This window comes from Brachyistius frenatus, unplaced genomic scaffold, assembly GCF_029030835.1.
Source record: "Brachyistius frenatus isolate BFR_SWC_R1_liver_20210118 unplaced genomic scaffold, ASM2903083v1 Contig_25, whole genome shotgun sequence".
Classification (NCBI taxonomy): Eukaryota; Metazoa; Chordata; class Actinopteri; family Embiotocidae; genus Brachyistius; species Brachyistius frenatus.
Genome location: NW_027210624.1, coordinates 4,229,040 through 4,242,500, shown reverse-complemented (window position 1 = coordinate 4,242,500; position 13,461 = coordinate 4,229,040). Strand labels below are relative to the sequence as shown.

At 38.3% G+C, this 13,461-nt stretch overlaps 1 protein-coding gene across 5 annotated transcripts in view; it reads left to right on the top strand.

The window, feature by feature from the left end:
• Positions 1 to 13,461, top strand: part of slc12a7b (solute carrier family 12 member 7b) — a 57,328-nt gene that overhangs the window by 19,593 nt on the left and 24,274 nt on the right. For all 5 annotated transcript variants that reach the window (XM_069698104.1, XM_069698103.1, XM_069698101.1 and 2 more), the window contains exons 2-4: positions 9,097 to 9,191; positions 9,932 to 10,063; positions 13,313 to 13,459. In XM_069698104.1, coding sequence (XP_069554205.1) covers positions 9,097 to 9,191; positions 9,932 to 10,063; positions 13,313 to 13,459 — 374 coding nt within the window. The remainder of the gene's footprint in view (positions 1 to 9,096; positions 9,192 to 9,931; positions 10,064 to 13,312; positions 13,460 to 13,461) is intronic.

Here is a 13,461-nt window from a genome sequence, read left to right as displayed (position 1 = left end):
TACCATAGAAAATGTTTGCATTGATGCTCAGCAAGTGTATACTACAGTGCATGAAAAAAATGACGATGATAGCAGGTTTTTTGTCTATTAACCTTGACATAAAGGAATTGGTTTTTAATTTGCAATGCCTGGACTGGATGTCTGGATATTCTCTCTCTCTATTTCTTTTAACCTGTGTCTCCTTTTTTGTTTGTTACAATGAGCCATGAGCCAACACCGGCAGTGTTAGGCAGCTTACAACGTTGTTAGAGTGTGCGGCTTAGTGGTTATAAATAGGATGCGTGGTCATTTATTACCACAGTGACCAGAGAGGCTGAGCCTAACCATTAGCACATCCTCAATGTACCTGCTGGTATATTTGTACTAGTCAGTAAGCAGAGTGCTGATGAAGTGGGACTTTAGCCCTAGCTTTTGAACACCATATATCATCACAAACACGAGACAGAGAAGAACTTGGAAAAGAAGAAGCTGGCTTAGAAACAGCTGGCACTTCGTGACAAATGACAAACTACTCTCCTCACTCTGAGTCAGAGTGCCATTCCCTTATGTAACAACACTGAAGCTTTGATGTCAAAGAATGCTTTTTATATTTCAGATGGTGTAGCAATCTTGCATTTACCAACAGTGAGAATTTTGTAAACCATCTGCCCTCTTATCCTGCTCCTATTCTGTTTTTTCTTCCAATGCTTCCATGAGTAGACAAAAAATAATATGCATCATTTTAAGTGTGCCAATTTCAAGTGCTAACAATTTAATTTGCATTACGGACTTGACTGAATTGTAACAGTTGGAAATTAGCCTTAACATATACAGTATTTAATGGATGGCAAAAGTGTTGAATATGGAGATTTGTCGGGCTTTGGCTAAAATAAAATCATAAGCCTTAAAATCTTAACACTAATGCCAATGTAACACTATTAAACACTGAAGTTAAGCTCTTAAAATGATGTGCTCTTTCATTTTTTTTTTTTTTCAAAAATGTACATTTAATAAATTAAAATTTCACACGTAGCTCCAAATGTATATTTAAGGCAATACCAGTATCTGACATTTTTCCACCTCTTCTGGCTAAAGAAATACCCAAATACATTGGTTTAATTTTCTGACCATGCTCACACCATAACATTGTCTTGGCGAACAGCTTAAGCTGTCTTAAGCTGTGTTTTATATTATCTGATATGCACTCTTAAATATGCACCCTCTGGCAGAGCCAAAGTATTAACAGAATAAATAAAATTCAAAATTAAGTAATTAATAGAGGAAACTTGAATATGAAACATATAAAAGAGTGAAAAAAGTAATTAATTGAATGCAATCCACATGGACTTCAATGCAATTGCCTCCAGTTGAACTGATCCCAACTTTGCTTCGGAATTTGTATTATTGACACAATTTTCATTGTTCTAAGGCGTTTTTTTTTTTTTTAAATTAATGGATAAAAAGGTTGGTGTTGTTTTACAAGAGTGCCGGTGATTTAATTTGCGTTAGGTTGCCTGTGGTCATTGCCAATTAGATGCTATGTACTCAATGTCACACTTTTAAGGGTCACCAATGCGCTATAGCACAGGGAATCAATTCTCGCCACCTGCAGAAGTGAAACGTGTACACACACACACACACACACACACACACACACACACACACACACACACACACACACACACACACACACACACACACACACACACACACACACACACACACACACAGAGCTCTCACACCATCAAATACACCTGCATTCATTCATCAACAATTACACAAGAGGTTTCAACCTTGTCCCTCTCTCCCTCTTTTATATCACCCAGGTCCAGTCAGTGGTTTACTTCAGTCTCGTTTAACTATTCGAGTTTTAATAGTGTTACCATCAGTGTATGACAGAATTTCACAAATCATTAAATAACTGTGCACACAAAGATCACTGTTGTAGGGCTACTAAAACACTTCTTAAATGTATCGCTTAATACTACATAGAGAGGATTTAAGGTGCAGTTGCCTGTTTACAGTGCATTCACACCAGTGACCAGCTGTCCTTAAACAACTCTGGTGAATGCAGCATTTCAAATCAAATTAAATTCTCCTTCTAGTTCTCGTTAGGTCGCCACGAACTGCAACACAATATCTTGCTCCTTAACTGTTAAATGTCTGCTGTGTCTTCTGTTTGGTGCTGGGTAGGCAGTGCACATTTTGTGTATCACTGTTTGCTGAAAACAGCTGATGTAGCTTGAAATAGAGTTGATGAATGCAGTGAGAGTAAACATTACAAAACATTTGCAGCTCACAACAATAAAGTCTGGAAGTTTAGTTGCACTGTTCAGTTTACCATTTCAGTGAAAAGTTCAGGATTTCGACTGGTCTTTGTTATTTGAACTACAATATCACAATATGAGCAATTTGTAGGCTGTCGTTCGCTGGGGTGACATTCTTTGGTTTGTATGTTGGCTCAAAAATACACAGTTTAAAGCTATATTTTAGTATGTTAAAACAGTTGGACAGAATGTGTTCACTCCTGACTACTGCCATGACCACAATAGGTACGTTAGAAACTCACTGAAGCATCATTCAAAAATATACAACCTCATTCGACTACAGATGCAAAACACTACTTTTGCCTTTGTTTGGCCTAGTCATCCATTGCAGCTAGTGGTGTCTTACATTAGACAAAAGGAGAAGTTATTGATCAGTTACTAAAAGCGATAGAGTATAACCCTGTATGTCCTCTCTTTGATGGGCTTTAACCTCTGCAGTTGTTTATTCTCTATAACGCAACTCCAAATGATCTGTGTCCACTTTTGTCCAAACAAATGGGTCTTATGACATAAAGATCCCTTTACCTGAAGATATTGTTTGCTTTTGAAAGATGGGACATTTTTTGCATCCACATTATTCTCAGCAATAGGAATGCATCATGTTCAACCTTTTGCTCTTCCACTCACATTCTCTTCTAATAACCAGGCACATATTTGCCAACATTAGATCAATTGCTCCTTTTGAACTAATTTTATATGTGCAGTGCCCCGTCAGCATTCTTGAACTGACATGAAAACAGGTGATGTAAGGGCTTTGCGCAAAGCAGGATGGATAATTGTGTCAAGGAGCTTTCTTCTATTTTTGCATGTACCTGGTCAATAGTCATAACTGAGCTGGTTTCTCTGAAATTCAGATGCAAAAAGAGAGATAGCTTTGCTTTTTGGTAACCCAAACCAGACTTTTATTCATTCATTCTATTTACAGCACTGCGAAGGCAATGCACATCTGAAAATGCAGTCAGACAGGAACTAATCATGTTTGGAAATGCAAATTTATTTCCAGGAAGAACTGTGAATCCCAGGTAAATGACAATATGTGTAATTTGCACACAGGACAATATCTGTTAACTAGGCTAGTGTCTTATCACTGCCACTGTACAGTATATGAATCTAGACCATGTCCCTTAGGACTGTTCGCTCCAGCACACAAAAGCACACTCACCCACAATGTTGACATTTCCACTCCAACACTCCAGATTTTCTGTCAGACTGATGGACATGAATCCTTATGGATCATCCTCATCTGCCTTCGCATTCCTCTATGTTGCTTGTCCTTGAGTTTCTTCTTAAGTACATAATCTACTGCAGCAATCGCAGTATTTGACATCGACGGGGGGATTTGTGTCAGCTGGGAGCTTTCATTGTTTGGAATGGTGATGGAATAGTGCAAGCGCAACTGAGGTCACTTGAAGGTTTAAGGACATGGAGGTTTGATACTTTCATTTCAACACATATAGTATTTTGAACTTAAAATGGCCTGAGGGCACAACTTCCCTTAACTGCAGTGTTGTTATCACAGGCCGCTGACATTGATGTTTCATGTTCGGCAAAAAAACCCGCACAGGCTGTAAATAGAGAATCATAGAAAATTATAGGTGCAGTACCACGATAACTTTTTTCTCCAGTTGCCTTTAATGTTAATGAAAAATGTCAGTTTGCTGTTGCATTTTAACAGTCAGAAACTAGTGCTATCGTTTCTAAGGCTTCTAGAAAATTAACTGTACAGCACAAACTAAACATATTCATGTTTTTAGAAAACTGCAGACATGCAGACATTTCTCTCTCTGCTCCTTTTCTCTCTCTGCTCTCCCCTAACCCCAACCGGTCGAGGCACCTTTGATCCTGGTTCTGTCGGAGGTTTCTTCCTGTTAAGAGGGAGTGTTTCCTTTCCTCTGTTGGAGGTTTTTCTCCCTTAAAGAGGAGTTTTCCCCCTCCTAGCTTATGTGGGGATTGTTGAATTGTTGGGTTTCCCTGTATAATATTGTAAAGTTATGCTGTAAGGACTTTAATGCGTTAAGTGCCATGGAATAACCTGTGTTGTGATTTGGCCCTATATAAATAAAATTGAATTGAACGTACCATTCAACATGAAAAAAAAAAAAAAAAATCCTCAAATCATGTTTGAGAGTGAAACAAAGGTGTCTTTGAACAGTTTTTGTCAAATTTTATTTGTATTTATTTATTTTATTCTCAGTTCTGAACACAGCAATGTGTGCAGTTTGATTAGTATTTCACAAAACATTTTTTATGTGAAAATTCATTGTTGACCTTAAAAACAGTTTGACAAAATAATTGTCAGTGCTCACCCGTTTGGACAAATTGCCTGTGCTTATTAAGTCTGTAAAATTCAATTAAAAGCTCTGTTAAACTGTCTTAACTGCAGCGTGAGAGTGTATTACCAAAGGCCTTCACCCCTTGAACGATTCTGTTCACTTCCTGAATGACGTCTAAACCACCTTATACGTGGATATGTTCTAAATACAGAAATCTCACCCGATTCGGAAACTACTGCCAGTTTTAGTCTGCTACCTGGTCTCAAAGAGGATTTAGCCAGTGTCATTTAATACTATATTTACCCGTGGTGTGTAGCATCTAACAGATGGAAGCAATGACTGAAAGACTGATTCACCCTTCGCTGCATCCTCACTGTACAATGGACTTTATCTTAAATTCATTCCCTTTGATCCATATGGATTAAAACCCTCTGCCCTCACCTCATTTCCTGCTATCCCACTCTGGCTGTGTTTTAAAGAGCTTCACTGTACAAGGACATAATGACTTTCTCTGTGATTACTACTGGGCTAAGCCAAGCTGCAAGCCTCTTATTCCCCCTACAGCTGGATCAAGCAGTAAAAGTTACCCATGAAATACCCACTGCAGCCAGAGTTCACCATAGGCATATCCTCCGATGCATGAAGGATGTGGGCAGAGAACCCATCAATGTAAGGGGTGGAAAGTTAACAAAAAGTATTGTTATCATCATAATTATGATGAGCATTATTTATTGTACTATCTTGAGGCACTGCAGTGATTAAATAAAAGGAACAAGTGTCTTAAAACATAACTCTGAAAAATGACTCTTTGTAAATTAGTCAATATTCTTTTTCGGTGAATAAACATGATAACAACCACACCAGACATTTCTGCCAAATTGAGATCAAGAGATCTCGATCTGGAAATATGGATAATTATTTAAGTAAATAAGAAATATTCATAAATGATAAGCTAAGGATGGGTTCAAGATACAGTCAGTCATCAAATTTTCCAAGATGTTCATTATTCAGAAGCAGAATTTGAGGACATTCATAAGAGTTTTTCCCCTTGCAATGCTTTCAACAGAAAATTAATCTAAAGGACTTTGATAATCAATTAATTGTTCGAGCTTCTCATTACTTGAAAATTGTAATCTTTCTAAGGGTTTAGATGGTCGTGAAGATTTTCTGGATTTCTTTGATACTTATTATCTTTTGGATTTTGAACTCATAATCAAACAACAAACAGTTTGAATAGGTCAGTTTGGGCTGTGTATAATCTTAATGGGATTCATTCTCACAATCTGTAGACAATTTGATTAACTGATCAAATAATCATCAGATTAATCAGTAATAGAAATAATCAAGATGTGCTCTGTGAATGCTCCTTAGGTTTAGTTAAAGGTCCCCTGGTAAATAAATTCAGATATCCTTTTTTTGATTATAAAGCAGGTATAGTTGCTATATAAATATAATTAAACGGCTCAGTCCATGGAAAAATGCTCACAGCACATATCCAGCAAGTTTGCTGTTTTGAATTTTCTTTTGTGATGCCACAAACTCATGCTCATGTCATATGTCCACCCTCAGCATCGCACACCACCCAAACTTTTATGTGAAAGAAAGCAATCAATGGTCATCCCATCCCAGATCTAACTTGGGCGTGCGTGACTCACAAAAGAGGCGTCCAATCAGAAGAGAGGGTCACTGATAACATTGTGCCCTAAAGACATGGACACAACACAGCCCGTTGTTGGTAGAACTCTGGAGAGTAGATAAAACACTATATTGAAATAGATTTTGGTACTGAAAACGGCAAAAATATCTTATTGATAACAAGAATGGAAATAAAATTCAGGAAATGTGTAGAATATGGGATATTTAAAAATGGGGTAAAAAAAAAGAGGTAGATTGCTTGCACAGAATAACATACCATGTCACTCAGGTAAAAGAAGCTTGCCATACCGGTTCCTGCTATACTACTGCGAGCAAGCAGCAAGGGCTTTCAGTTAAGCTTGTTCCCAGCTTTTTTTTTTTTTTTTTTAATTTAAAATGTTTTTGTAATGTATTTTCTTCAATATATCTGTTGTATCTGGATGATAAAGTGATCCACTGGATTTTCTGACTTGTTTTTGTGTACATTGTGTTTGGGTGTTCTGGTATGAAACTGCTTTGTTTCCTGTTGTATTTTCCTACTTTTATTCCATTTGAACCTTTTATTTTATATATATCTATTGAGAGAGAGAGAGAGAGAGAGAGAGAGTTTTATTGTTTGTCTTATTGGCTTTTATTTATAGTGTTTTATTGTCTATAAAGCACAATGTCACATTTTTGTCTGTGTGTTTGTTTTGCAAAGACTTACGCCAGCAGAGATTTTTTTTTTTAAATATTTAAATATTGCATGGCAGAGCTCGGATCTACTTCAACTGCTAACACTTTTTTCACTCCCTCACACTCACAATCCTAACACTAAGTCAGGAGTAGCCTGAGTTATATGATTTTGACTTATTTTGAACCCTTTGTCTTTCTCTGACTTAGTTTGGAAAAATGTTCTTCCCTAAATACAAACTAAATTTGTTACTGCCATTACATCATATCATAGTATTTTTGCAGTGAAGTTTTTCCATTTTTAATATACAGACCCCACACTGATAATCCTTAGCTAACACATTTGTCTGGATTCAAGGTCCCTCACTGTTCACACTTGGACTTGACTGCAGCTTGTCTGGTATCGTAGCCCCAACGCTCTAAGTTGTCAGTTCATTGCAAACATTTGCTCAGTGCATCGCTGTGTAGGCTGTCGGCCTTGACAGCAAAGGCACAATGTGGTTCACAGTTTGGTGCTAGAATGTCTTCTGTGAAGGCTCTGTTGCTGTGTGCGACATGGACCGACCATGTGAGCTCTATTGTGATCGACTAAGTCGAGATACTGGAAAGACAGTGTGTTTTGCAATGGCTGTTACTGTTACAGTCCATATGAGAGCTTGTTTGGGGGAATATAAAACCTTGCGGTAAGAGTTGTGTGTCTGTTGTACTTCAGCTCATGAGGTGGGAGATTAAACAGGTTGCAAGATGAGGCGAGATGACAATACAAATGTAACTGTACTCAACTGTAACTGTAATCGGCTAGTCATATTTGAAAACATTTTTCAATGCACTTTCACATAAAATTATTATCAGGTGCAAGTTTTAAGCTTTGTTTTTAGAAAGAAAAACAAATCTGCTCATCTTTTCCCATCAAAAACTACAATAGTAATCTTGTGGCTCAGTGTCACCTGTCTTAAAGACAATTGTGTGGCTTGGCATGCATAAATTAGTTAGAAATGGTCTTTCATTTCTCAGATCTACTTTGTACTGCTTTTGCTGTGTCATGCCCAAACATTGCCTTCTCATTTGTAGTATTTTTGTCAACATGTCTGATTCTTAGTCCACATCCACCACATTGCTTGATGTTCAAATAGGCTTTTTGTATTGCTGACATGACAGTTGACAGCACATGACTCAGTGTCATGTTCAAATAATCTGCTGCTCCATTTGCTCGATTAAATACAAATGCAATGGTACAGTTGTTTGTTTTGGTGTTTGTATTTAAATGTTCCTTCTTGATATTCTTGAGGAAAGTTAAAACATGGTGAGCCCTTTTTCTTTTGTCTTCCAGAAATACATCAGTAGAATTATTTTTTCTCAGATTGTCTTTATATGCATCATTTCAAAAGAATTTCCCCTTGGGGATTAATAAAGTAACTAACTAACTAACTATTGATCGATTGATCGATCTATTTTGTTTAATTTGTTTGCTCAGTACCAATGTGTATAAACCTACAAAATATTTTTTGTGTTTTCTAAATAAATAATGAGCATCAGCATTCATTTGCCAGAAAGGCCTTTAACATTACTTTCTTATACAGAATCATAGTCCATTTACCGTTTTTAGTGTAGTTATTATTTATTTATGCCGTTCATGAGAAGTCATCATCATGATCTGAACTATTAAAAATTCATATAAATGAAACAATGTAAAACTCAGATGCAGTGAGTGCAAAGCAGAGTCCAAAGTGGCTTTAGTGTATGCAGTGTCAAAATACTTTGATAACGTCAAGAATTGCTAACACGTTGACAAGTAATTTATTGTTTTTTAGATGTTATCATGGCAACTTCCGCCTTTTTTTCTGTTGGTGGTACAAACTGGACATTGCTACCCAAGCTAACCAAGATGCACACATTTTCTCATGGATCAAGGTGGCAATACAAAGCTTGTTCAAATTTGGATCTTGTGTTCTCTCTCTAAAGGACAGTTCAAAACATTATTCAACTGACTGCACTGTTATCCTGACGCAGAGCTGTTTAAAATATTTGTTGTCTACTTTATGGTAAAGAAAGCACAGTACCTGCATGAAAAGTCTTCCTCTTTTGAGGAAACAGGTTCTTAAATGATGTATTTCTTTCTCAGTCAACGACCATATTCTGCTTTGGTTACATGACATGCTGAACCTCCACTGCATTTCCTATAAAGACAAAACTGTGCTGTTTTTCTACAGGTGATGGCCTCCCAAAGGAAAACAGTCCCTTTATTAACAACACAGACAATGACAAAGGAAACAGCTACGATGGCACTAACATGGCGCTTTTTGAGGTAACTGTTAAACAGTTTTTATAAAATTATCAACTGGATGTAATCATTGTTTACAGGGCTACATGAGTAAATGTGACTGAGTGTTTGGAAACCCCTAACTGCAGTAAAGGCTGTAAATACATCAGAATAGTTTCTAAGTAAACATTCACTGTTAGTCGTATATCTGCAGTTTAAATTAGAACCAGCCTATGAAGCTCAGATCATTCATTAATACACTGTATGCTAAAGCAATGGGCGCAGCTGTGGTGAACTAAATAAATCGAACACAGATAAAAGTACCAATCTGCTGTGAGTTAACAATGTGTCAGTCAAAGAGTTTGTTTGCCAGAAAAACTGGTGCATTCCTTTAAGTTGATTCAGCAGAACCTTTGCTACTGTGCCATTTGGCAGACCTTGATGCTCTGTGGTCATTGGCCCTTGTATAGGATCAATTAGACACTGCGACTTCTGTTTTCACCACTCTGCATGAAGCCGATCCAGCCTGCTATTCTGAGATCCTTTGAACTAAATATTGAACTGTTTATTATGCTCCAGGAAGAGTTCATCCTTCTAAGTATATGGTAACTGCACATCCAAAGGCCAAATCTTATATTTTGTAGACATAAGCATTGTTACTGTAATGTGAGAAAAACTAAATGCTGAGGAAAATGAAGTTTAAAACCAAAATGTTAGGTGTAAAAAGATTAAGTGTCTGATGCTGCTATTGTTCAGCATGTGAAAAAACATTGTCCCTATTGCAGGAGGAAATGGACAGCAACCCCATGGTGTCATCTCTACTCAATAAACTGGCAAACTACACCAATCTCACCCAGGGGGCCCAGGAGCACGAGGAGGCTGACGATGATGAGGGACCAAAGAAGAAAGCTGTTAAGGTAAAAAGTAGAAAGTCTTGTTTTGTGCTGTGTCTATGCTCAAGCTTTAAGGTAGTGTTTACATTTGTTACCTATATGGTACTTTACAGTTGTATATTAACAACTGTTCTTTTAAAACTGCTAAACTATCATTACATAACAGGGTCATTGACTGATGAATCCTTGCTATTTGTTTAATTGTCAAATCTTTCTCTTAGTATGCACCTCATTGTCATCTGCACAACCTGCGTGTTCAGATTTTACATTCCTTTAAAAGTTGGTTTCACATTTTAACAAAACATTTTTTTAAAATGTATTCATCAATCTTGTAATTGTATTATGTATTACTGCTTAGTATGTCTCATACAGAAATGTATAGTTTTCAAAGAAATTTATATCTCCTCTAATTTGATCATATGAACTCTTGATAGCCTTTTATATAGAAATAAGTTGTCCAAAGGGAATTTGTGGACAAACACTATCAGGTATTTTCAGCCATATTTTCTAAGAAGCATGGATTTCTTCTTCTCTCAGGCCTGCATACAGTATTGTCTGTTGGTCTGGTCAGAGTAGAGGGAAAAGACTCCATCTGGCTACAAGATAAACTACTCGAAGAGCCTGAGTTGTTGTTCATAAGTGTTCTGATTTGGTTCTGTATCTTCCTGATGTTGATGTTTTGTTCTTAATTTGAAAGATAAAAATAAAGTTTTCCACAAAAAAAAGACAATGTAAGGAATTATCAAATAGAATAACAATGCAAATACAAACATATTTCCAAAAGCTTTCACAAAAAGATATGTTCTTAACTTTGGGAGGGCATAATCCAGGTCAATAAATCTGAAATATACAGTGCTCAAAAAAATAAAGGGAACACTTAAACAACACAATGTAACTCCAAGTCAATCACACTTCTGGGAAATCAACCTGTCCAGTTAGGAAGCAACACTGATTGTGAATCAATTTCACCTGCTGTTGTGCAACTGGAACAGGCAACAGGTGGAAATGAGGCAATTATCAAGACAACCCCTATAAAGGAACGGTTCTGCAGGTGGTGACCACAGACCATTTCTCTGTCCTCATCCTTTCTGGCTGATTTTTGGTCACTTTTGCATTGTGCCAGTGCCCTCAGCACTAGAGGTAGCACGAGACGGTGTCTGCAACCCACAGAAGTTGATCATTACATTTCATTACATTACATTTCATTGAGCTGACGCTTTTATCCAAAGCGACTTACAATAAGCTTGTGCAGCTCATCAGGATGGCACATCAATGCACGCTGTGGCAAGAAGGTTTGCTGTGTCTGTCAGCACAGTGTCAAGAGCACGGAGGACATACCGGGAGACGGGCCGGTACACCAGGAGACGTGGAGGGGGCCGTAGGAGGACAACAACCCGGCAGCAGGACCGCTATCTGCTCCTTTGTGCAAGGAGGAACAGGAGGAGCGCTGCCAGAGCCCTACAAAATGACCTCCAGCAGGCCACTAATGTGCATGTTTCTGCTCAAACTGTCAGAAACAGACTCCATGAGGGTGATACGAGGGCCCGACATCCACAAGTGGGGTCTGTGCTTACAGCCCAACACCGTGCAGGGCGATCGGCATTTGCCAGAGAACACCAAGATTGGCAGCTTCTCCGTCGGCGCCCTGTGCTCTTCACGGATGAGAGCAGGGTTCAAACTGAGCACATGTGACAGGTGACAGAGTCTGGAGACAAGCCTGCCCGTTCCCCAGACCTGAATCCAATCCAGCACATCTGGGACATCATGTCTCGTTCCATCCACCAACGCCACATCCACCACAGACTGTCCAGCTTTGATCCAGGTCTGGGAGGAGATCCCTCAGGAGAACATCCGTGGTCTCATCAGGAGCATGCCCAGGCGTTGTAGGGAGTGATACAGGCACGTGGAGGACACACACACTACTGAGCCTCATTTTGACTTGTCTTGAGGAATTTCCACAGAAGTTGGATCAGCCTGTGATTTGATTTTTCCACTTTTATTTTGAGTATGATTCTGAATCCAGACCTCCATGGGATAATGATTTTGATTTCCATTGATCATTCTTATGTTATTTTGTTCTCAACACATTCCACTATGTAATGAGTAAATATTTTCAACTGGAATATTTCATTCATTGAGATCTAGGATGTGTTGTTTAAGTGTTCCCTTTATTTTTTTGAGCAGTGTAGTTAGGAGCAAGGCCATCTAAGGCCTTAGAAGTGAACCATATGATTTGAGGATCAATTCAGAATCTAACAGCAGCGAGCATAAGGAGGCAAGGACATGGGTAATCTGATTCTGCCTCTTAATAATAAGTAAAAGTAATATGAAGAGCATGGCATCTTATTAACAAAAACATAACAGCAGTCCGGCACCTACTATATCCTATTCATTAGTCAGGATAAGCCTTTTATTTCTATGTTTAGTCTTTCCTTGAGGATCCTTCAATGCTCATGTTTTCGCTTTCTTTGAAAATAAAAGTTTCCACAGTGCTGCCATGCAGCACATAGATGCTTTTGTAACCACAGCTTCAGTCCCATGCCAGTTGCCCCATCCTGTCCCCCGCATGGAAATAGGCCTTGGCCACCTCCCATTGGCTTACAGGAACATTTTACTAAAGAAGTAAGTGGATGAAGCTGACACCATCGTCGCCCCTCTTTGTCTTGAATAGTGGGACGAGTGCTGTACGTTTGGAGATATATGGAAAAAAAGGTAGCTGTTTGTTAATCCTAGGTGATCTCTGCAACATTTCCTGTGTTTGTCAGAGAATCCTGTCAGCTGTGCCTTTTTACATGTTGTTGCGAAACTGCAGTTACTTGCAAGGAATGCTATATTTGATGATAGAACCATTTAGGGATACAGATCAGATGCAGTGTTGGTGTTATGAAGTTATTGACTGCAATGTATTTAGGGTTCTTTGTTTTATTTTTATTGAAACCTTCAAAAAATATGATGTTTGTTGTGTGATTTTCTTTTTGTGGTAATAGTACTGACTGAATGGATTTGATACAGTGTAATACAATGTAGAGTTTTTTGTCTGTTTCTCTCATCCTTTGTTTCCCCCTTATTCCCTCTTTGCCCTCCTCTCTGGTTTTATTCTTTGTGGTCTTGATATTTTGCTGCTTATTATTGCCAGCCTTTTTGAAATTCTCACCTTGTGTTTCTTTCTCATGCTCTCTCTATCCCTAAACATTCCTCCGATGCACAGTTTCTAATCATTTTGCTGTATTGTCTTTTCTCCTCTATATACCCTTTACCCCACCCACTCTACAGAGCCCTCAGATGGGGACTTTCATGGGTGTCTACCTCCCGTGCCTCCAGAATATCCTGGGGGTCATCCTGTTTCTGCGCCTTACCTGGATTGTTGGCACTTCCGGCATCTTGGAGTCCTTGGCTATTGTCGGCTTGTGCTGCTCATGTGT